The sequence below is a fragment of the Blennius ocellaris genome (genome assembly GCF_963422515.1).
Source record: "Blennius ocellaris genome assembly, chromosome: 17".
Classification (NCBI taxonomy): Eukaryota; Metazoa; Chordata; class Actinopteri; order Blenniiformes; family Blenniidae; genus Blennius; species Blennius ocellaris.
In genome coordinates this window covers 23,779,253-23,804,076 of record NC_137666.1, presented here as the reverse complement: position 1 = coordinate 23,804,076, position 24,824 = coordinate 23,779,253, and the positions used below count along the sequence as shown (strand labels likewise).

Here is a 24,824-nt window from a genome sequence, read left to right as displayed (position 1 = left end):
CACCCCTCTTGAAGGCCACACCCCCTCTTGAAGGCCACACACCCCTCTTGAAGGCCACACACCCCTCTTGAAGGCCACACCCCCTCTCGAAGGCCACACCCCCCTCTTGAAGGCGACACCCCCTCTTGAAGGCCACACACCCCCTTGAAGGCCACACACCCCTCTTGAAGGCCACACACCCCTCTTGAAGGCCACACCCCCTCTTGAAGGCTACACCCCCTCTTGAAGGCCACATCCTCTGAAAGTCACAACCTCTCCTGAAGGCCACACCCCCTCTTGAAGGCCACACCCCCTCTTGAAGGCCACACACCCCCTTGAAGGCCACACCCCCTCTTGAAGGCCACACACCCCTCTTGAAGGCCACACCCCCCCCTCTTGAAGGCCACACCCCCTCTTGAAGGCCACACCCCCTCTTAAAGGCCACACCCCCTCTTGAAGGCCACATCCTCTGAAAGTCACAACCTCTCCTGAAGGCACACTGCTGCTCTGCCTCTTCGTGTAGTTCGTTGATCTCACTTGGCTTAATGGAAGTTGGCAACCAGGAGTGAAGAGGGTTTTGCATGTCATGTCATGCTGCCATGGTGTTCCTGTATATTGTATCAAAATAAAAGCCTTTGCTGGTTACAGTTGGTATGAAAGGAAAAACATTTACCATTATTAATAATATATATATATATATGCTTCAGCTCGCCTCATCAAGAAACTGACAAAATAAAAAACTGACTAATTTTCTTAGTGGGAGAATGCAGAGGCTACCACAAAGCTTTTATTCAAATATTTATTGGAATTATTACATAGAGAGGTATACAAAGCTCGATACATCAAAGTATTGCACAAATGTTGTCAAGTGCATTAACAAATCAAATAGGCAACAGTTTGAAAATAAAAATCAATGTATCATCTGTAAAGAAAATTAAATTGCAGTTCAGTTCAGCCATTAATCTTTCTTTGTTGACAAACTTTTGCTTCATGAGCAATCTCTGCTACTTTGGGTTTACTGGTTTGCCTTACACATGACTTTATGATGATTTTTTTAACTCTGCATTGACATGTAGCATTCAACTTCTTCAAATCACATATGTGTCGTGTTCAAAGTCATTTTTTTTATTGATTATTGTTGAGGTTCAAACACGACATTGTCCAATGTCACTGCTGCGGTTTGTTCACTCTTTGGAAGCAATGATAACATTATGTATAGTCTGATTTGTCCATTCGGGAGACAAATGATTGTACAGTATAAATGTCACTTGTTCTGACTGAGATCTAGCCAGGTGCTGAGCTTTGACCTCACATTACACATCTACAATAGAGTTTCCACAGATCACTCCAGCGTCTTCATGGTGAGCACAGTTATGAGTCCCAACTCCAGCATGTCTGCAGTCCAGCAGGCTGGACTCAGTCCCTCCACACTGGACGTCGTCCAGGAGAATCCGCAGATGAGTCCCTTCCCCGAACTCTGAATTCTTACTGGCCTTCAGAGCCAACTGGAAACCCAGCTGACGACAGACTACCGCAGCATTTTCAGTTGTCCACAGGTCGTCACAAACAGTACCCCAAACCCCATTGAAGTAGACTTCAACACGTCCACGGTCACTGCGGCCATGCTCGTCACCGGCGAGCCTCACTGCTCCGTTCTGGAGCTCAGGTTCACTTCCAGCTCTGGATTTGCCCTTCCGACGCCGACCCTTCCGTCTGGAGCTTCTTGGCTTGACGGGCGCAGTGGGTGCTGATGGGGGCAGGTTGGCTCCTTGTTCTTCAAGACGATCCAGGAGCTCTAGCAGCCAGTCGTTCGACGCCGTGGGTAGCGGCTCTACATCGCCTCTTTGTGGTTCAAGAAGAGTAAGTGCTAATGCACCAAATGAAGGAAAATACAACAAATACATATATAATGCCTGATAAACTGTTTTATTGTCTGATTTGAATGCGGTTGAAGGTAGACTTACTTTCCTGAGGAACAAACTTGATGATATTACTTTTCACTCTGACAGGAAGCGGTTCGTAGTGACAGTGTCTTGGTGGAGCACGTCTGAAAGGCGGAGAACAAAAAAAACATGTTGACTGTGATCATCAAAGGGCAGCACAAAACACTTTGTCACCTTACAGCATCTTATGTGGAATCAGTCTCAGTTTGTGGGTTTATGACAATCTGTTGCTTGTTGCTGTCTGTCCTCTTCTTTTATCCTCAAGCAACAGAAAGTCTCCACCTATAAGTCTGGTTCTGCAGGGTTCTCTCTGTTCTTACAGTGTTTCCCGAGTTTTTCTTTTCCACCAGATATTGCACACTTCCTCCTCACATGGAATTGTTAGGTTATTCTCTGTAAAAGTGCCTTCAGGTCATTATGTGCTTTTTGGGGGCTGTGAAAGACCCCACATTAGAAGGTCTTTAGCAGCTGGAGGCCAGTGGCTAAAGCGTCCCACCCTGGGGAGGGTGGTCTTCGCCCATCACTGCCTGATGATGAGGCCTTACATGGACCCGCTCTAGTGGGCCTACCAACCTGGTACTGCAGTGGAGGAGACCGTCATCCAGCTCCAACATCAAGCCCTGTCTCACTTGGAGATGCCTGGAATCACTGTGAGGTTCATGTTTATTTCATTTCTCCAGTGCTTTCAACACCATGCAGTATGTGCATCTGAGGGACAAGATGAACCATGAGGGGGTTGACCAGCACCTTATGTCCTGGTCCTCCACAGCACGTGGACACAGGACCGTTTTTTCTGACACAGTTGTCTGCGGGCATGGGGTCTCATTTGTAAAGGTGGGATACACACAAAATGGGGCATGAAAGTTGTATGCGCAACTTCCCACGCAAACTTTATGGTGTATAAAGACCTAACTTGGCGGATGAATTTCAGCAGGTGCAGCCTCTTTTAAGGAGTGGTCAGCTGGAGCAACAGAACGTCATGTCAGTGTAAGTGTCAACTATGCTGCTGAGACCTTGCAATTTCCCACTTGTGCGACTAATAAAAGTTTATCTTATCTCCTGGAAATAAAACTGAACTGTATGAACTTTACTGTGCCAATCCAGTAAGGCCGTACAGAATGTGGAGACAACAGGACATCAGGACCGTTTCAGCTCTCTGTTCTCCAAAATGTGATGAAGCTTGTCATTGTGAAAAGTCTGAACATAACAGAGTCTTCAGGCACACTGCAGGATGACCGGGGCGATTTTGGCCCCGATCTCTCTTTTCTGAGCATCAGGAGCAAAGGCCTGATTGTCAAATGTCTGCAAACAACGTTGTGTCTGATTTTCCTGTGCTGTGTGGTGTTTTAAGAGGGATTTTGTCCAGTCCGATCCGCTTGGAAGGTCTCGGAACATAGATAATGTTCAATATTTTTGACGAGAAATCCTGTAGTCTTTGGTCTGCTCCGACAGGAGTCGGCCAACAGGGGGAGTGACGTCACGTGAACCATGGCAACCAGGCAAAAAGCCACACTGTTTCCACAGCCAAAGCCAGAAAATCCCCCACTTGTTAAATCATGACTTCACGAGATTATAAGATCTTAGTTCATATAAACAGACTTGCACTGCAATGTGATCACTCAGTTCTATTTTATTATTACACACTGCTCTTCTTTTACTTTACACTTCCCATGAAGTTGCTGAGACGCTGTTTCCACTGTATGAATGCATTTTGTTGGAACATTAATTCATCACCATGACTGCAGAGTAGATGTGCGGTCCATCCATTCATATTTCTGTAGTTATATTAGACGTGACCAAAATTATTAACCTTATTATTACAGATTAACCCTTGTAGAGCCAAACAAACTTTTAGAACAAGAACAAGTCGAGAACAAGAACATCCTTTAAAGCCTCAGTGACAAGGAATTATTTCATTATGTAATAAAGATTGATTTAAACACTTCCTGAGTGTACCAAGTGGGCAGTACAATCCCTGCACCAATCAAGATATTCTAAAAAATAAGCAGGTCATTTTCAAAGAGATCTGATTTGTCAGAAGTCCGTGCGTTTATGCTCTCCTCCGGAGTTAAACATCAGAGTACCAGGTTGATTTATCTTGGTAAGAAGTGAATGGGCTTCACAGGTTCGGGGTTAATCCTGAAGTTACCTCGATAAAAGAAAATCCCAAGTTGTAATAGTGGCCCGAGGTTGATTTGTGGCAACACGACTGTTTACATGTACACGCCGTGCTTTACACTGGAGTCACGTTTGACTGTGAGTTTTGGAATATTGAGCGTGAAGAGCCTGACACTCTGCTGAAGGACCGGTCAGTGCGTGGCGAGCGCTGTCGTCACACCACACACTATGAAATCAGAAGAGAGATCTTGTGCAATCTCTCTTTTGTGATCATCAAGTGTGTGGCCTCTAAATCTGTGAAGGTTTGAAAAATCCCATAGTGTGCACCAGCCTTACGAAGGCTCAGAGGTGTTTCTGACTCACCGTTCTGAGGTGTCAAGGCACTTCCATGCTGCTGTGAGTTTATTCCTTGAGATATGACGTTTTTCAGTTTTTAAAAGAAATCAAGAAATGAGTGACGCTGTCTGGTTGGCAGATGTTGCATTTTCCCTGCCACACTTCAAATGGTCTCAACTTTGTTCTTCTGCAGCAAATAGTCATTAACTGAGCATGTCCAAAACATGAGTCACACCATGGCTCACTGAGTGAACTGAGGACACCGAGGACAGATGTCAAGACATTATGTAGATTGACCTGATGAGGGGTAACCCTGCTAGACTGTTGAAATAAAAGTAAAATTCCTGGAAATATGGATGCATAAGGTATATTGAGGATGCAATGAGGATGAGGATGAGGACAGATGTCAAGACATTATGTAGATTGACCTGAGGACACTGTGAAGACAGATCAGCCCACACTCTGTTGACTGACACAAGGATACTGGAAGAACTGACCTGAAGACTATGAAGACCAGCCTGAAGACACTGAGTGAAGTCACTGTGAGGACTGACCTGAGGACACTGTGAGGACTGACCTGAAGACACTGTGAGGACTGACCTGAAGACACTGTGAGGACTGACCTGAGGACACTGTGAGGACTGACCTGAAGACACTGTGAGGACTGACCTGAAGACACTGTGAGGACTGACCTGAGGACACTGTGAGGACTGACCTGAAGACACTGTGAGGACTGACCTGAGGACACTGTGAGGACTGACCTGAAGACACTGTGAGGACTGACCTGAGGACACTGTGAGGACTGACCTGAAGACACTGTGAGGACTGACCTGAGGACACTGTGAGGACTGACCTGAGGACACTGTGAGGACTGACCTGAAGACACTGTGAGGACTGACCTGAGGACACTGTGAGGACTGACCTGAAGACACTGTGAGGACTGACCTGAGGACACTGTGAGGACTGACCTGAAGACACTGTGAGGACTGACCTGAGGACACTGTGAGGACTGACCTGAAGACACTGTGAGGACTGACCTGAGGACACTGTGAGGACTGACCTGAAGACACTGTGAGGACTGACCTGAAGACACTGTGAGGACTGACCTGAGGACACTGTGAGGACACTGCGTCTTTTACTTCTCAGTCTCGTGGTAAAGCTGAAGTTAATGCTCAGCTCACTGTTACACCTCAGTTTGAGGACATAAAACAGCAGTGTGAGGAAATCTGAGGACAACAAGATCTAAAGACTCAAAACCTCACGACAGCCAGATGTTATGTCCCAGCTCTTCTGTTAATTTCAAAGACACACGATTAAAAGAGTTTCCAGATGTGAAGCAGCTGTGGTGAGGGCAAGGTTCCCGTTCTCTATATGAAGCAGTGAACAGATCGTATCTCACTCACCTGGAGGGATCCACCAGTTTATAAACCACTCCTGAAGCTGAGGTGGCACTCGGGATTCCAGTGGACATGAAGTACAACTCGCCTGCAGGGAAACCAACATGTCAGCCAACAACGAAAACACTCTGCAAACACCAACCTTCTGATTTATTACCAGATTCGTCTTCAGCAAAGGAGATGATGTACTGGTGATAGTTGTTGATCAGTCCAGGGAAGGCACAGGTCCGGCCCATCCCCATACAGATCTCGTTGTAGCTCCATGTATTCGTGCTGCGGTCTTCCTGCAGGCTCATCAAACGCCTGCAACGCAAAGTTCAAAACATTACGACATGTTATGTTACTCTCTACGCTCTGTCAGAACTAAAATACCAGAATAAAGTCGATAAAGAATCAAACTGACACATAAAAAGCGCAATGCAGTTTGTCTGACATGGTTCAGTTCATCTCACCAAACCTGTAATATTAAAGCTTCATTTATACTGTAAATAACTCTGAATGTTTCTTTGAATTTTAACACATTGTGAAATAAAGTACTTTGATGCTGATATTTTTTATTGTTGATGAGCTTGCTTTATTCCTTGAATTGTTTCTATAAATTCAATAGTAATACGTTACTGATTTTCTGCTTTGAATGTGCTAAACATCTGAGCTCTTGTCTTCCATGCGGCGTCTTTTTAGATTGATGCGAGCTGAACGTTGACATGGAATGGATCATGAGCAAAATGTGCATGTTTTCATAGAGTCCCAGTCACAACGGTGTCTCTGATGCTAATCTGCTACTCGACCAGCAGAGTTTGCTCACGGTCAACGCTGCAGCAGAAGAATCTTCAGAGACACTCTTTTCAGACTATTTTTTTTTTGCTATTGAAATTTTTCAATCCCCCTGCAGGACAAAATGAACTGCTGGGCCAGCTTTGGCCACGCACTGCCAAGAGTCATGACAGACTGTATAGATTTAACAAACAGTTCTATTCTGATGAGAGTGTCGTCTTCACACAAGTCACCAGAGCTCCCTGAATAATGTGATCTCATTTTTTCCGTTGTTTCCAGGGCTAGCATCACGCCATATGTTCTGCTAAATATATGAGCAATCTGAGCACACAGAGGGACGGTAGTTGGGTTTAAATACATTTTGGTAGTGTATGTAAAACAGCGTGTTTAAGCTTTTCTTGTCTATAAGTGTGCTATGAGTTGTCTTCAACGGGGGATTTAGTCATTTCCTATTTTGTGAATATATTTTTCAAAAGAACTGGAGGTGATTCATTCGCTCGTTATTCAGTGTTAGGGGTTATAAATCAATCTGTTGCTCTGAAAGGAAAAAAACATTTAATACATAAAGTGAAGACATGCTTCATAAGATTCATATAATGTTCAAAGTAAAAGTGAAGCAAGTCAAACACTGATAACAGATTTTGAAAAGTGATCTATTAACGGTTACCATGTCAGGATGGTCATGTACTTTATTATTTTATTTCGACCTACCCACTCATGAAGTCCCCAAATATGTACATGCCATTGAGATTTGGATGTTCACAGCCTCGGTACACATAACCACCAGTCACTGACTTCCCCATCTTGTGAGGATAAGCATAAATAGGCAGGACATCATCTACGGGGGGAAAAAAATATATTATTCATTGGATTAACAATAACATGATGTCTGTGAATTGTTGTCCAATTTCCAACGTGTTTTCTAAAGTTTTACAGAAATTAAGATTATGAAGAGTCAAAGTAAATACAACCCAAAAAATATCAATGCAAATGTGGAGAAGAATGTGAGTCTGTCATTGACAGTACCGTTGTCCCTCACTATAACGCCATTCACCTTTCGAGGCCTTGCTCTTTCGAGGATTTTTTTGTGTGCAATTTTGAATGCTTTTTTGTTTTTTGTTTTTTGTTTTTTTTACAAGTACGTACATGCACAGTGTTCTGCATCCTGGTTGGCTAAGGGAGAACCCACACATTGTGTTCTGTGTCCTGATTGGCTAAGGGAGAACCTGCACATTGTATTATCTGTCCTGATTGACTAAGGGACTGTAGACCCTTGTCAATCAATCTCCATGCCTTGTCTCATGTACGCGAATGCGTTCGACTTGCCAAATATACATCGATGTCTGATCGATAGCAGTGAGACTCTGAAGTGCTGCATGTTTGCAAGTTTTGTTCCTGACAAACCCCACGATGTCGACAAAACGTTCTACACTGACAAAGGAACCTGCTGAGGAATGTTTATGTTTTAAAATCTACGAAGGTTTGAACTTTGGGAGAGTTTAAACAAGAGAGAAATGGGAGAAAATGTTAATTCATGTCTGAGAAAAGTGTATAAAGTGTGTGGTGAGGGGTTTTACAGCCTTAAAAAAATATGTAATACTTGTAAAAAAAAAAAAGTGAACTACTTATTTTGTTTATTGCGGGTTATTTTTAAAACGTTAACCCCGCGATAAACGAGCGACCACTGTACCTGCCAATTATCAAAATGTTGCACAAACACTAATACGTCTTAAAAAGACCTAAAAACCTAAACATGCACATTGGAACTCTTTCACCTAACCCCCCCCCCCCCCCCCCAAAACAAACATTGTTGAAGCCAAAACAAAAGCTTAATATATTTTTTGTCCATCAAATGTACAAAACCAATTCATCAAAATCTGGGTTGCGAACTTCAATATATAAATATATTTTCTGGAAGATTGTATCACACACTGGAGAAGCCATTTGACAACTTCAGAGGAAATGTGAGCTCATTTTGGATGTAATGACAAACACGTCTAAAAACAGAAGAGCGCATGACAAAGCACAAATCAAAGGGAGAACTTGACCCATAATGAGGTTCATGGCTTAATTAACAGGTCAGACGGGCATTAAAGGAACATTTCAGAGAGCCTTACAATACCCAGCTCTGATCAACTGAGTATAACGTCAACAAAGACAAGGTCAAAGGCCAGGACAAGGTCAAAGGCAAAGAATGAAGTTGGTGATCTTCAAAACTTTCACTGCATTTAACGACCGCATGAACTTAGGGACAGTTCCAGTAATCACTGTCTGTGAACACAGTTCATGGTCCAATTTGTGCTTCTATTTTGAACATTTTACACATTTTAGAGATATTATCTTTACAACGTTTAATTTTAGCGCTGCAAAACTATTTGCTTTGTTTGTACTTGCTGCTCTTGAAGTCTCTTGAATCTCTTGAATTTGGCAGTTCATGAGTAAACTTTGAAGCCGTTACAAACACTGCATCTTCTCTGATCAAAAGCTTATTGAAATTGGTCCCGGAAAAGATTTCGCTGAATCAGAATGGGAACTGCTGTCCTGCCTCAGCTTTCTTGTTGCGTGCTGCTGCCACCAAAATGAGCCAATACTTTCCAGGAAATTGTGAAATGTCTCGGTTTTTAATCTGATATGTAGGTTGTGTTCTACGAGCTGTGAGCTGAGCTTTGTAAATATGATTGTATGTGTTTTTTAATTAACTTTCCACACTGTCTCCCTTTGGAATGAGGGTTGTCTGTAGAGGCGAATCTTCTTGCAGCTAACATGCTGGATGTGGACGACACATTTGAAGGACTCAATTCAGTTCAAAATTAATTAGAATTCTGATTAAGAAATCAAAGTTGCAAACATGTTGCTCCAACACATTTCAGGTTATGCTGCATTGTATTGTGTCCTCTCGGTGCTTTACCTAATGAGCCGTTGACGCAGAGCTTTTTATCGTAGCAGGAAAAGCCCTCCTTGGCTCTCCAGCCGTAGTTACGGCCCCTCTCAATAATGTCGATTTCTTCAAACTTGTTCTGGCCCACGTCCCCACAGAAAAGACGACCTTTGCCCTCTTTGGTCAGAGGGTCGCCACGGTCCACCGAGCACCTCCACATGTTGCGGACACCAAAGGCATAAACCTCGGGACGGGCGCCGCGCTCGTGGATAAAGGGGTTGTCTGGAGGGCTCCTGTATGGCGTCCCTCTCTCACTAACATCCACATCGATGCGAAGAACCTTACCCAGAAGAGCTGACCTGGAAAATATGACAAAGACAATCTGAGGGGCATCTTTCACAGAAAAATACAAGTTCTCCTCATTACAGTACAGAAATTAAATGGACTACCCATCTTTTCTTTTGTAAAACGAGATACGATCCTGAGGGACAAATGAGCACAATATAAAACAAACCTCAGAAATGTTCAGTAACAATGGCCATAATTGAGAAGGAAACATTCCAAATGAATTGTTAATATGAGCTTACAATGTCACAACTTGAGCACACAAATAATACAAGTGTCATAGTAGATTAATAAAAAATGCTTGTAGATACATGTCAGCTTTCGGAGTACCTTGAGTCTCGCCACCAGCTTGGATGAAGACTCTTCTGCTCCGGTACTTTCACTTCAATTGAAGCAGGAGGTCTTTGCAATTCTAATATAATCAGAACTCATTGAATTCACAACATATTTTCATCTGGTTTTGTTTTTTTTTTATTTTGTTTGAGTACAAAATGCTCAGATATTAAAAATATGTTTTTGATGTGAATTGTAGAAAACCTGTTTGGTATCACAGTGAATCAACTTGCATTTTGTGATGCGGTGTGAAAGGAGATGGTTATGCTGATTTCCTAAGGGCTCGTCCACACGAGAATGCCGGTTCACGTAAATGAGCGGTTTTCGGCCATTCATCCATGACAGCCGGTGTTTTAGAGGCATGCAAACTGTTTCAACTTTTTCTTTTTAGACGAGTCCTAGAATGGGGAAATTCTAAAACCCCGGCTCGTGCCGTTCACACCCTGGGGTGTGGACGGCAAAGACAATCAACTGTGGAAAAAAAAAGGTGATGTAGTCGCCCCCCTATCCCCCCACCGCTGTCTGCAATGTCATCAAATAACCAATCACGGACGACAACCTCCGGTCGAGCTGCAGAAGCTTCTGATGCTAGAAGCAGGACGAGTGGAGACACAGACCTATAGACCTCAGAGTTATATGACGTTTAGGAGCAGGAGCTACTTCAAAGTTTCTATGTGCTCTGTCTTCTGTGTTTGGTGAGTGACAGCGCCCCTAAAGGCTTGGCATGTGTACTACATGCCCCTAAAGCCCTGTGTTGAGCCGTGTTCATAGTGAGGTGTGGACTACATTTTTTTTGAGAACCTCGGGGATAAAAAATATAATTTTGGCTCGTGTGGATTTGGCCCAAGTTACAGGTGCTTCATGTGACACATTCTAATAAAACTGTTTGTGGGAGGGAGGTGCATGCAGGGGCTGATCACCTCTCTTCCTATAAAGGGAGGAGCTGCAGGGATACAGGTGTTACAAGGGGAGGAAGCACAAAGGAAGCATGGGGGGAGGATACACGCACGTGTTGGGGCCACGTTTACACGTACCCAGGTTTTTACAAAAACTGATATTTCCCCATTGACGTTTACAAAAAAAAAAATCTTCATTTACATCTGATTGTTTACGAAAAAACATAATTTACACGGACCTGGTCATACACCTCGATTAGAGCTACCATGAGCATGCCAAACCTGTAGGGGGTACTGTGAAGAGAAGCAAGAAGCTATGATAGCCAATCAGAGCCCTGGAAAAAACACAATGTCATAAATGACAATGAGTAATTTCAGTGAAACCGTTCGTTGGTTGGGACCAATAAACAAGCGTTAATATGTGGCGTTAGAATATAAAACACAAAAAAAGCACAAGAACAAGCAGCTTTCACTGGATCCCTTTTTATCAAAGCGTTTAAACTATAAACATCGGTCACACAAAGATGACGCTTCCCTCGCATATTGTGACAAAAATCTCCACCTACCCTCTTTAGAAGCAGAGACAGAATTTTTCCAAATCCCCACTGTGGCCGGAGTTTTCACAAATCATTGTTTGTGGTTACTCATACCTGCATTCATGTGTAAATGCAAGGCCAAATGCAGAGATATCACAGTTTTTGTAAAGACCTGGGTGAGTGTAAACGTGGCCCGGGACACACAGCAGCCAAGCAGCAGAAGAGCAGCAGCATCAAAAGTCAGCAGGGAAGTGTTTGCAGTGAGTTGCTTTGGGTGGGGGATTGTGTAGTTAATGGAATAAAACATGGTGACTATGAAGATTGGCTGTGTCTGTAACCCTGGAGCAGCAGGGTAACCCTGCTAGACTGTTGAAATAAAAGTAAAATTCCTGGAAATATGGATGCATAAGGTATATTGAAGATGCAATATTGTACAAGCATTTAGTAGCTTCCGTACTTATTCTGGGCATTTCCATACATCCCAAATGGATCTCCGGCCATTCCACCGTCCCCCGTGAAAATGTACAAGTAACCATCATCTGCAAAGAGCAGCTGCCCTCCATTGTGGTTGGATGCTGGTTCATCAATTTCCAGAACAACTCTAGGAGTAAAACAGACATAACAAAACAGACAGATTTGTACAAACAGATTCTCTGAGGTCATTAGAAACTTGTTGACTAATCTGGAACTATAATCCATACCTACCGTTCAGAGGTGTGATCTGCCAGATTCATATCATGGCTCGACACGCGGAACTCACTGATCCTGATCCTCTCATCTAGACCAATCTCCACTGAATAGTACACATAGAACTTCCCGTTGTATTTGTACTCAGGGTGAAATGTGAGTCCCAGGAAGCCTCTTTCATCCCCCTCCCAGGATGACGTAAGCACAGCCTTGGTAATGTTTAGAAACGGTTGGTCCAATTTGGAGCGATCAGGGAGGAAAGTCCAGACCAAGCCTACCTGCTCTGCCACGAAGAACCTATGTGTACCATCGTTAGCATGCACCATGGCTAAAGGGTTGCGCAGGCCGTTGGCCACTTCTTCCAGACACAGCTGGAGACAGCCATCGGAGTCTGACTGGACACGGCCCAGGTTCTGGTTGAGCTTCTGGTTGTTGAGCAGATGAGGATAACAGTAGTCCATGTCTCCGAGCTCCAGGTAGGAGCAGACACGTGCCTGGTCATCTATGACCCGTGCAATGTGTTGGTCATCAGTCAGGTAAGGTATGGTGGAGTGGCACCTGGTGTAGAAGTCAGAGCAGTAGTCAGGACAGAGGCCAGGGATGGTCCGGACCGGAGTGCTCGGGTCCTCTGCATCAAAGAGGTGAGCAGCGTAAGGAGAACACTCCTGAGACAGATAGAGGAGAGGAAGAGGAGGAAATAAATGTTGGGTTTTTTTCAAAGTTATCTTATTTTGAAATTAGAAAAGACAAAATGATATATATTATCTATATGTTGTGTGCTGTTTTATTTTAACAACTGTATTAATCTCCTTTGGGCAATTTGACCGAATGACCGAATGACCAGCCACACAGAGCAGCACTCGTGGGGGGGGGGGGGGGGGGGGGGGGCTGTTGAGGGCCGAGGGTCTTGCTCAGGGACTCGCAGGGCGTCTTTTTGGGACTGTGGGAGGAAACCCGGAGTACCCACAGGAAACTCACGCACACACGCAGGAGAACATACAAACTCCACACAGAAAGGCCCCGACCTGTATTGGAACCAGGCAAGCAAACCAAAACAGTCAGTAAATAATTTGTTTACAGAACATGAACGTCCAGTTTTTGCACCCAAAACCAACTTCTTCTGTTTTGCAGAGATAGAATTACGGCAAACGAAAAGTGATAGAGCCCCACAGACTGATGCCATCCCATGCCAAGGGCCTCAATTCGTTGTGTTTTTTTCATTTGTGTTGTGTTTAATGATTTGCTGTTGGTTTTTTTCAATTTGCAGTTGTGTTTTCCAATTTGTTGTTGTGTTTAGTGAGTTGTTGTTGTGGTTTGGGCTTCAGGGCCACCGTAATTTTCACATGGTTGTTAAATACAAGCAGACAAAATCTAAACAAAATGAGGAGGGAAAGAAGAAGTAGAATGAGAAAAAAGCAAACACAACTGTCAAGCCCACTCCTCAGAGGCCTCATAGGGGCGTGTTGGGCTTTTCCCTCTCCTGTCTCTCCTCCCCTTTTGCTCCAGGCTGTATTTGAGGAAGTGGAGTTCTTCTTCTTTAGGTTCCGGCAGGCTGGACACTAACACTAGTGTAATGCTGCCTCTACCGTTCAGGGTGTCACACTGCTTTACGTTAGATTCGTGAGTACATGTTGGTGGAGAGAAGGAAGGTTATAACTATTTTATCTATCAAGCGCGAGCTCGCTCCTGAAGAAAATAATGACTTTATTGAAAACACTGATAACGAGAGATCTGTTAACCGTTTGTAAAGAACCTGTCTTTCAGCAGAGTGCAGGGAACAAGTAAATAATACATGAGGCACTGTCTCAAGCTGACCACACTCACACAGTCCGTCAGGGTGTTTGCCAACGATCTTTAAATATGCTGCAAGCCCACAATGCCCCAGTCTCAATCTCGCTATCTTTACTTGATTTGCCCGGCAACATGTCCACAAGGGCCTGGTATTCCGCACCAGAGGCTGACAGTTAAAATAATGCCTTCCTCTCCTCTCTTTCTCCCATTCTACTTGCCACTGTTTATACACCGAACTTTTTATAATACTTATGCACTCAAGTTTTCCCAAACAGATTTCGTTCTCTACTTCTTTACAGAGAAGTGACCGTTTAGCCAAAGTATCAGCTGCTTCGTTCCCCGCTACCCCTGAATGGGCTGGGACCCAGCAAAACACAACACTAGACCCCATTGACTCTATCCGGCGAAGACAACACAAAATCTCCAAGATGATGTCTGCTCGAGCCCCGGACCGACCAGCAGAAATATCCTGGAAAGCAGACAGTGAATCTGAGTAAATGTAGGATGTTTCACCGTTATTGCTCTCAACCCAATCTAGTGCCCACCAGATGGCTAGCAACTCGGTAGTGAACACAGCTGTATTATCGTACACTCGCATACTTTTACCAATTTTGTTATTTACTATGTAAACTCCAAATCCAGCCTTTCCTGAGTCTGGATCCCTAGACCCATCTGTAAATATGTGATATGCACTGTTCTTGTTGAGACACACAAACTCATTAATTTGGGCACTGACCTGCCCCTTGTCGTGCCCCACCAGGTGCAGCTGGACCTCAGGCTCTGGTAAAAGCCAGAATGGGGCAGGGGGCCACATTGTTCCAACCACACCTCCCTTCTCCAAACCCATCCTACTTGCTGTCTGGCAGGTGGATCTCAAAAATGTGGCTTTATCCTCTCTCTTCACAAACTCCCAGCAATCTTCCAAGAGACACTTGGCCGCAGAGTTACGCTATAGGCCAGCTAATCTAGCCCAGTACTGGAGACCCAACTTTTGTCTCCTAAGGTTTAAGGGAGTTTCCTCCATCTCAACTAACAGAGCAGGAATAGGTGTGGTCTTAAACGCTCCGCTGCAGACTCTTAGGGCTTTTGCTTGTACTACATCCAATTTTCCCAATACAGTTTTTGCCGCTGCACCAAATACAAAGCAGCCATAGTCCAGTACTGGCCTTATCATTCCTCTATAGATCATATGGAGCGTGGATCTATCTGCTCCCCAGTCACTGCCAGCCAAACTGCGAAGAACATTAATTATTTTCTCACATTTGCTAATAGTTTTTTCAGTATGCATTCTCCAAGTTAACCTTTCATCCAGCCACATACCAAGAAACCTGAACTCTTTAGCCTTCTCTATTGGGCGCCCATACAACTGCAGAGTTTGACTCGGGAGTTTCCTTTTGAGACCAAAGAACATATATTTACTTTTTGATATAGAAATTTTAAAACCCCATGTGTTTGCCCAGCTTTCTATTTGACCCAAGGCCTTCTGTGTTTGCTTAATTAGAAATTCTATACTCTTGCCTTTATGCCAAATGGCTCCGTCATCTGCAAAAAGGGATTTTCCAAACGCTGGACTCACACTTTGAAAAATATTATTTATCATCACATTAAATAAAACCGGACTGATTACTGAACCCTGTGGGGTGCCATTCAAACTACCTACTATCCTTGAAAGATCATTCCTTCCCCTTACCTGGATCGTTCTCTCATTAAGAAAATTCTTTATCCAATGGAACATCCTGCCCCTAATGCCGGCATCAAAAAGTTTAAAAAGCAGACCCTCCCGCCACATACTGTCATAGGCTTTCTCAATATCAATGAAAACCGCCACCACTGCTTCCTTATTAATAATCGCTCTTCGAATATCTTGATCCAGCACTGCAACAGAGTCCATTGTGTTTCTGCCAATTCTAAAGCCATTCTGATCATTTACAAAAAAACAATTAACTTCTAAAAAATACATGAGTCTATTTGTAACCATCCTCTCCATCACCTCACAGAGCACCGCGGTCAAGGCTATAGGTCTGTAAGACGATGGGGAGGACGGGTCCTTTCCAGGCTTCAAGATGGGAATCACCAGTGCATGTCTCCAGGTCTTTGGTAATGACCCAGCCTCCCAAATAGAATTAAACAAGACCAGCATCTCTTCCAACACTGGAAGAGATGCTGCAGAAGCGTGTAACTTATCTGATCTTGACCTGGCGTGGTGTTTGCTCCGGCCTCTATAGCATCTTTGAGCTCCTTAAAGGAAAAACACACATTAAATGATTTATCATTACCCTCTGTGCATGTTAACTTCCACGACCTCCCTTCTAATTCAAAAACTTTCTTCCTCTAAAAGCATTGAATTATGAACATCTTGAAACACCTTCACACACATATCCGCCTTTTCTTTATTAGAGATAGCCTCTATGCCATCATCCTTTAACACTGGAACTGAGGTATTAACCGCTTTCCCGACCGTCCTATGGATCTGTGCCCAAACTTGTTTTACTGGGGTTTTAGGCCCCAAAGTACCACAAAATGCCCTCCAAGACTTCTTCTTTGCCCCCTTTATGACTTTCCGAGGCACAGCTCTACACCTTTTGAACTCAATTACATTATCTTGTATAGGATATTCTCTTAAGGTTTTAAATGCTTTATTTCTATTTCTCACAGCGATACTGCACTCCTCATTCCACCATGGGACAATAATTCTGTCTGGAAGCTGCCTTTTATAGGGAATGGTCTCTGAAGCAACTCTCATGATCAAAGCTGCTAATGAGTCCCCCATTTCATCTGTAGACCCATCGCTATTTACATCACCCAGCCCTGCCCTGGTGCCTTCCCTAAACGTGTCCCAGTCTGCCCGAGTGAAGTCTAGTCGGAGAGGTCTACCCAATGGTTCTGTCGCTAGCGTTTTATTAAAAATAGACATTACTGGAAAATGATCAGTACCTAATGAACTATCCAGGACTCTCCAGTCAGCTATCCTGGCTAGCGACGGGCTTGTAAAGGTGAGGTCAAGGCAAGAGGTTTTATTTGTACTAATATCAATCCGAGTGGGGGAACCATCATTCAGAATAACAAAATTACGTCTGTCTAGAAGCTCCTCAATCACAGAGCCATTCGTGTCCCACTCCTGACTTCCCCACAAGGGGTTGTGGGCGTTAAAATCCCCCACCCAAACAACTGAAGAGTCAGTGTAACCAGCTATCCCTTCTAGCTCTGTTCAATCCAGACGTTTACATGGGTTATAACAATCTATAATAACAATTTTCCCCTCAGTGCTCCACACCTCAGTGATTAAACATTCTAGAGAGACGTCACATTCACACCGTTTATACTGAACCCCTACTTTAACAAACGTGGCCCACCCACCCCCACTTCTTTCACCTCAATCCTCACGCAAGCAGTCATACCCAGGAATTGAAAAATCAAGACATGGCTTCAACCAAGTCTCTTGCACGCACACAACATCCGGCTTCACATCAAAATCCTTTACACACTTTTTAAACTCCTGACCATTTGCAATGAGACTCCAAGCATTCCATTGCAGAATGCAGACCGTTAACTAATCCTTGTCAAAGATGTTGATGAGATCACCCTCTTCCATGGCACTTGTCCCTTCTGCCCCATCTCTGCCTGCCCAATCTACTCTCGAGGACTGGCTGGATACCACTGGCGGTTCGAGGCCCTCCCTCATATAGTTGAACAGTGACTGGGGAGCATAGTCTCTAAGACCCAAGAATCTGCCAGCAGATTGTACAACGCACTTTATTAAGTCAGACCTTGAAACCTTGCTCCGAGAACCATGTACAACATCCACAATAAACGCCAGGAGACACTCCTTACTCACAGTAATCAAATCATGATCTGTGGAGCGACGTGGTTCTGTAACTCCCACTGTTCCCCTCGGGGGAGTCATTCCCGCCTGAGTGGATTTTCCCTCTACCTCCTTTAGAGCTTCTGCGTAGGAGATTTTGTATTGTTCCCTTACCACTAGGGATGTCCTATTGACTTAAAAATGTAACATTTGGAAATATCGGTATCGGATTTTTACAACCGATATTGGAATTACCGAGTCTGCATGAACGCAGCATGGGACGTTTACGGGCGCGCGCTTGATGACGTTTAACAACACGCTGGACTCGTGGCTAAGAAGGAGAAGCCCCGTGAATGAAATGTCCGTGGAGGACTGGAGGCTCAACCAGGCCCTCTTCCCTGCTGGTACCAGTACCTGACTGCACCCTGCACCAGTGTTGACAGTGAACCAGTGTTCAGCACTGGTACCAGTACCTGACTGCACCCTGCACCAGTGTTGACAGTGAACCAGTGTTCAGCACTGGTACCAGTACCTGACTGCACCCTGCACCAGTGTTGACGGTGAACCAGTGTTCAGCACTGGTACCAGTACCTGACTGCACCCTACACCAGTGTTGACAGTGAACCACTGTTCAGCACTGGTACCAGTACCTGACTGCACCCTGCACCAGTGTTGACGGTGAACCACTGTTCAGCACTGGTACCAGTACCTGACTGCACCCTGCACCAGTGTTGACGGTGAACCAGTGTTCAGCACTGGTACCAGTACCTGACTGCACCCTGCACCAGTGTTGACAGTGAACCACTGTTCAGCACTGGTACCAGTACCTGACTGCACCCTGCACCAGTGTTGACAGTGAACCAGTGTTCAGCACTGGTACCAGTACCTGACTGCACCCTGCACCAGTGTTGACAGTGAACCACTGTTCAGCACTGGTACCAGTACCTGACTGCACCCTGCACCAGTGTTGACAGTGAACCAGTGTTCAGCACTGGTACCAGTACCTGACTGCACCCTGCACCAGTGTTGACGGTGAACCACTGTTCAGCACTGGTACCAGTACCTGACTGCACCCTGCACCAGTGTTGACAGTGAACCAGTGTTCAGCACTGGTACCGGTACCTGACTGCACCCTGCACCAGTGTTGACAGTGAACCAGTGTTCAGCACTGGTACCAGTACCTGACTGCACCCTGCACCAGTGTTGACGGTGAACCAGTGTTCAGCACTGGTACCAGTACCTGACTGCACCCCGCACCAGTGTTGACGGTGAACCAGTGTTCAGCACTGGTACCAGTACCTGACTGCACCCCGCACCAGTGTTGACAGTGAACCAGTGTTCAGCACTGGTACCAGTACCTGACTGCACCCTGCACCAGTGTTGACGGTGAACCAGTGTTCAGCACTGGTACCAGTACCTGACTGCACCCTGCACCAGTGTTGACGGTGAACCAGTGTTCAGCACTGGTACCAGTACCTGACTGCCCCCTGCACCAGTGTTGACAGTGAACCAGTGTTCAGCACTGGTACCAGTACCTGACTGCACCCTGCACCAGTGTTGACGGTGAACCAGTGTTCAGCACTGGTACCAGTACCTGACTGCCCCCTGCACCAGTGTTGACAGTGAACCAGTGTTCAGCACTGGTACCAGTACCTGACTGCACCCTGCACCAGTGTTGACGGTGAACCAGTGTTCAGCACTGGTACCAGTACCTGACGGCACCCTGCACCAGTGTTGTCAGTGAACCAGTGTTCAGCACTGGTACCAGTACCTGACTGCACCCTGCACCAGTGTTGACGGTGAACCAGTGTTCAGCACTGGTACCAGTACCTGACTGCCCCCTGCACCAGTGTTGTCAGTGAACCAGTGTTCAGCACTGGTACCAGTACCTGACTGCACCCTGCACCAGTGTTGACAGTGAACCAGTGTATTCATACAGAACAATCTCCCTCTTACACATGAGGACATGGGGAAAGAAATAGACCAGTTATATGGACGAGTCAACTTCAGTCTTTGTTTTTGTTGCACTTTAAAGGAGGGCTGTTTTAATTTTGTGAGCATTTCTGTGCCTTTCTTGTTTATATTTGCACTATTTTGTTACTCTTAAAAGAGATTGAGTCCAGTTTGAGTCTATTATTTGACAAGTTATGTCCAGTTATTCATTCATTGACTGTTTACAACTAATGGACTGAAGATATGCCTCTTCCTTTTTTTTTTATATTGTCTGTGGTGTTGTTGAGTTTGTTGTTGAGGTTTCTCTCTAACACTAAATAAACATGGCACTTTTTTCCAGAATTTAAGTTGTTCTCTTATTTTTCTCAGTGTGTACATTTGGAAAGCCATGTTTGATTCACATATGCATCCAGTGGGGCATCACAATAAAATTAGGCATAATGTGTTAGTTCCACAGTAGGAGATATTTTATGTTGTTGTTACCGAACAGTTTTGATGTAAAAAGCCAGCATATATCGGTATCGGTGATATCGGTATCGGAAATTAAGAGTTGGACAATATCGGAATATCGGATATCGGTAGAAAGGCCAATATCGAGCATCCCTACTTACCACCAATACCTGCTTAGCCTTCGCATAAAGCTGACACTCTTTTGAGGACGCCACATGGCAGCCACCACAATTGCAGCATTTAGGAACGTCCACTGTGCATTCTCCAATATCATGCTCTCCTCCACACTTTCCACATCTTTCAGGCCTGACAAGGTTGATATATAAATCCATTGCATGACTCCATCTCTTTTGGGTCTATAACTGTCTCTTAAGGAAGCTGCAGACAAACCATGAGCCACAGAGTCCTCGAGGCTGACGAAGGCGCTCATGTCGTCAGTGCATTTATAAACCATAATTACAACAATCTTGAATTGTTGAGATTAAGAGAGGCCCCCAGTGATAAAACATTGTAGTTCTTTTAAACAGTGAATAGAGAGCACTTATTAATATGACTCTTTGATGACCATACTTATACAGAAATATAAGCAGATGCTTCATTTAGTCACTTGAAATGACAGTCTGAGTTTAGAAAACAAAAGGTTCGCAGTGGCGGAACTGGCTGGTCAGCCCAGGTTCTAGCTCGCTAATGACTGTGTCAGTCATATTTGAATCATGTTTAGCAAGTAACGTTGCTACTGTAAGCCCCACAGCTCGTTGATGTCAGAGGGCGCACTTACGTGATGCACTGGAACACATCACTCAAAGCAGTCAGCTACAAAGCCGCGTTTTAACTTTTACATACATTTCTCTGACCTGTTTCATTAATAAAAGAGAAAGTTTGTGTCCGAGCCACGACGTTGGTCTGGTTTTCCCCGCAGGAGCCGCCTTCTGGCATTCTGGCCAGCTTCCCAATTCACCCATAGCAAAGTCTGCCACAGTAAGATAAGATAAGATAATCCTTTAATAATCTCAGAGATGGAGAAATGTACATATATATACAATTTGTGTATTTGTATACAGTAGAACCTCTGAGGAGGGGACCCGGTCAGACCGGACCACCTGTACTGAGTGGACACGTCGCTGTGTCTCTAACGGTTGACACGCCATGATGAGGGACACCTGCACACTGTGGACAACGGACAGGTTTACCTGGCAAATTTCAAGCTGAGCAGACACTGAAATGGCCAAAATACTTGGGCTGGACCGGATTATTAGAATATTCAGGCAACAGTGATTACATGGTTGCATCCATGCGACACTCTGGGTTCTCTTCCATGCGTGTTCCATAACGCAACAATCCCGAAATATCCCTGCAGAGTCAGAGCCTGGCGCACAGGGTGGATGACGAGTGTGACATCATGCGTACTGAAGTTTCACTTTCCCTTAACAACAGACAACATAAGGGCCAAAACCAACCAAGAGGCTCCAATCTAGTCCCACTAAGCAAGGAGGTTTTAGGAAGGAAGGTTTTTTTTGACATTTCATTGTATTTTGCGCCAGAATGTTTCATTAAAATTGATTTTATGTTGGAATTGTAATGATTTAGAGTACTAACTGTTTGATCATGTAAACATATAGAAGAATTTCATTACATACACAGTGACCACAACAAAGAAACACTTTGAAGTGTAAATTTAGAGGTAGCTATAGCAATATTTTACCACTCAAGATGAAAGTGGACTGTATGTGGTCCCTGAAGTACATTCAATCTAATTCAATAATCATCTTGTCTATATCTTATATACATGTATATATGTATTCATACTGTATTATTTGCTTTTAAATAATCGTAACATTTTTGGTCTTTGGTTCATTCAATATCAACTGGTCCTACAATTTGTCCTCATAACCCTCTGAAGAGAGGACCCCTGTCTTCAGGGGACACTTGCCCTTGGATTTCAGGGTGTCTCTACATCAGAGGTTTTACTTTTCCAAACAACGCATCAATTCATCTTTCAAAGCATTTTACCTCAAACCTCAAAAAAGAAGTGAAAAATAAACTGCTTTTTTAAGCTCTTTGATTTTCAGTCATTAATAAATATGAGCATATCTAGATATTTATAAACATTAACAAACCTGGACACATTGGCAAGATTCTGAAAACATGCATTTAAAAATAACCATACTGGGGAAAGTTGAACCTCACCTGCAGCTTCTCAGCCAAACTTCTCCATCCACCCATCCATCATCCATCCATCCACCCATCCATCCATCCATTCATCCATCTATCCATCTATCCATCTATCCATCCATCCACCCATCCTCCCATCCATCCATCCATCCATCCATCCATTGTTCCCCGGGTTGGGGGGCAGCAGTCTAAGGAGGGATGCCCAGAATTCAGTGTAGCGTCATCGCTTTTATATTTGTCACAGATGGAAGTAATAGAAGCTTTTATTAGCAGCTTCTAATTAGAATATTAGAATATTAGAAGCGACATGCATCTGTCCACGGCTCATCAGACAAATTCTATAGGATCTGGGAGCCTTTCTAGGTTCAGATTATACATAAAACACGTGGAGTAGTAGAATAAAACCAAGTTGTCAAATGAAATGCTTTTTTTAAATAATAATAATAATCATCATCGCTGATTTGATTAATCATTTCACCAGTCTTTATCCATCTTTTTTAATAATTGATTGCATACTGTTTTTATCAGGATCGAACCAGCAACCTTCAAGCCCTGTTTACAGGACAATGAATATGAGTGTATCTGCAAAACTGTCTTCACTTTTGGGGGATCTATTGACACAGCATCGATGAAGTTTTTATACTGGCTCCCAAGGTGGAACGTTTCTTTCACAGGTGCAATTCCCTTTTGCAGAGACTGCTGGAGGGCTGGGACATATGCATCCCATCCCTTTTATAAATAGTTAATTCTGCATATGTGCCTGTAAATATACATCACGGCCCCATTATAGTATGACTCTCATTTTACAGTCCATATGGGTACTTAAATAGTTGACACTCATCTCAAATAGCATCTGATTTGTCATCAGCCCATATGAATGTGAGGCGCTGTCGATTTTGTTCACGTTTATAGTGTATTGTTCTCTGCACACGTCTGTGTTTTTTCATGACAAAACCAAGCAACAGCGCCCTCCCGTGGCCCGGCAGACTAACTACATCGTTGTCAGTGCGTCCACTGTGTAAACGCAACACTTTCTTAACATTTGGTGTCGTCACGTCTAATGTTGTAGAGTAAATGGGACCTCAGTTTACCTGGCAGAGCATCTCCATCACGAAGCCCGCACACCTCTCATACCCACGGGAGTCCAGGTGCTCCATGACCCGGTAGAAGGAGCGCATCAGCTCCTGGTCTCTCTGGTGGCTGCAGCAGCCAAAGTCCTTGTACATGACACAGAATTGCAGCGGAGAGGACGGCCTGAAGGGCGGCTTGAAGTCCAGACACTGCGGGTGTGACGTTCCAGGGGTGACGCACAGGCTCCAGAGGACGAGGAGACTCAGAGCCGGGGAGAGGCTCCGGCCGCCCGGGGAGAGCCCCCGGCCGCCCGGGGAGAGTCTCCAGCCGCCCGGGTTGTGCATGCTGCCTGAAGCCGAGATATGCAGAAGTTCCCTGCGCAGACTTTGCTCTGACGTGTGTCCTCTGACGGCCTATCTGCTGCTGCCCCACAACACTCTGTCAGCCTTTAACAGCCACAAAAACAGGTTAAAGTCCAAGCTGCAGTGTGTGTGTGTGTGTGTGTGTGTGTGTGTGTGTGTGTGTGTGTGTGTGTGTGTGTGTGTGTGTGTGTGTGTGTGTGTGTGTGTGTGTGTGTGTGTGTGTGTGTGTGTGTGTGTGTGTGTGTGTGTGTCACTTCACTGCTCCTCTCCCACTGAGCCCACAGCAGCATCTTTCCTCATTCCCATCCAGACTCTCCTGGATTTAATTCCAGCCAGCATTGCGTGTTCTCCCGTCGTTGTCAGAGAAGTGACCGACACTGAGTTCAAATACTTTAAAGTGGAACTTCACTCTCTTTGGCGTGTTGATGTGGGAGTCTGTTCTGAACTCGGACCAGAGAGTCTGACTCACCAAGAGTTTTTCCAGAGTGAAGTCATCAAACTACGGAGACCCGTACGAAGACCTGTAACAAGATCCCACAGAGACTGGTGTGACCCGAAGACCTGTACAAAGCACTTGGTTGTGCTAATGAGATACTATCCAGTTACCACGTGTTAGTTTATGTCTCTATGGACACTCAGTGTCTCTGTATCAAATACGTTTTTGTTTGTTGTTTTTTGTATTCAAGGCCATCTGGTGTCCGTTCACTAAAGCATTCGTGCTCATTGTTAATAATTAATCACAAATAACCAACTGTGGCAATTCATCATTTGAAGTTATGCCCTGAGCTGCAAGCAGAGAGAGAGAGAGAGAGAAAGAGAGAGATCGACTCAGTCCAGCATAGGCAGTACAGCAACAGTACAAGGTGAACAGTGTTAGAGATGACTTGTGCAGGACTGTGAGTTAACAGGTAAGATCAGCATGTAAACTCTGTCAGTCTGAGACACAGCCAGCATTCATTCACAAGGTTACCTGCTCATAATATCATCACCACTACAACTCC

General features: G+C 44.6%; 1 protein-coding gene across 1 annotated transcript; it reads right to left on the bottom strand.

The window, feature by feature from the left end:
• Positions 1–782: 782 nt before the first annotated feature.
• Positions 783–23,890, bottom strand: LOC308142394 (HHIP-like protein 1). The gene is made up of 9 exons (XM_080512772.1): positions 23,482–23,890; positions 12,241–12,887; positions 11,993–12,136; positions 9,456–9,784; positions 7,259–7,385; positions 5,931–6,076; positions 5,780–5,861; positions 1,944–2,026; positions 783–1,846 (listed from the first exon to the last, which is right to left on the bottom strand). The coding sequence occupies exons 1-9, from the start codon at positions 23,803–23,805 to the stop codon at positions 1,293–1,295; spliced, it is 2,436 nt and encodes an 811-aa protein (XP_080368898.1). The 5' UTR covers positions 23,806–23,890; the 3' UTR covers positions 783–1,292.
• Between the last annotated feature and the right edge of the window lie 934 nt (positions 23,891–24,824).

Excerpts from the sequence above, each read along its gene's own strand:
- LOC308142394 (XM_080512772.1), bottom strand. The coding sequence starts at position 23,805 with ATGCACAACCCGGGCGGCTGGAGACTCTCCCCGGGCGGCCGGGGGCTC. Across the intron at positions 12,137-12,240 it reads GCAGATCACACCTCTGAACG|AGTTGTTCTGGAAATTGATG; the intron begins GTAGGTATGGAT and ends TTTTACTCCTAG. Across the intron at positions 1,847-1,943 it reads CAAGTTTGTTCCTCAGGAAA|CACTTACTCTTCTTGAACCA; the intron begins GTAAGTCTACCT and ends TTGGTGCATTAG.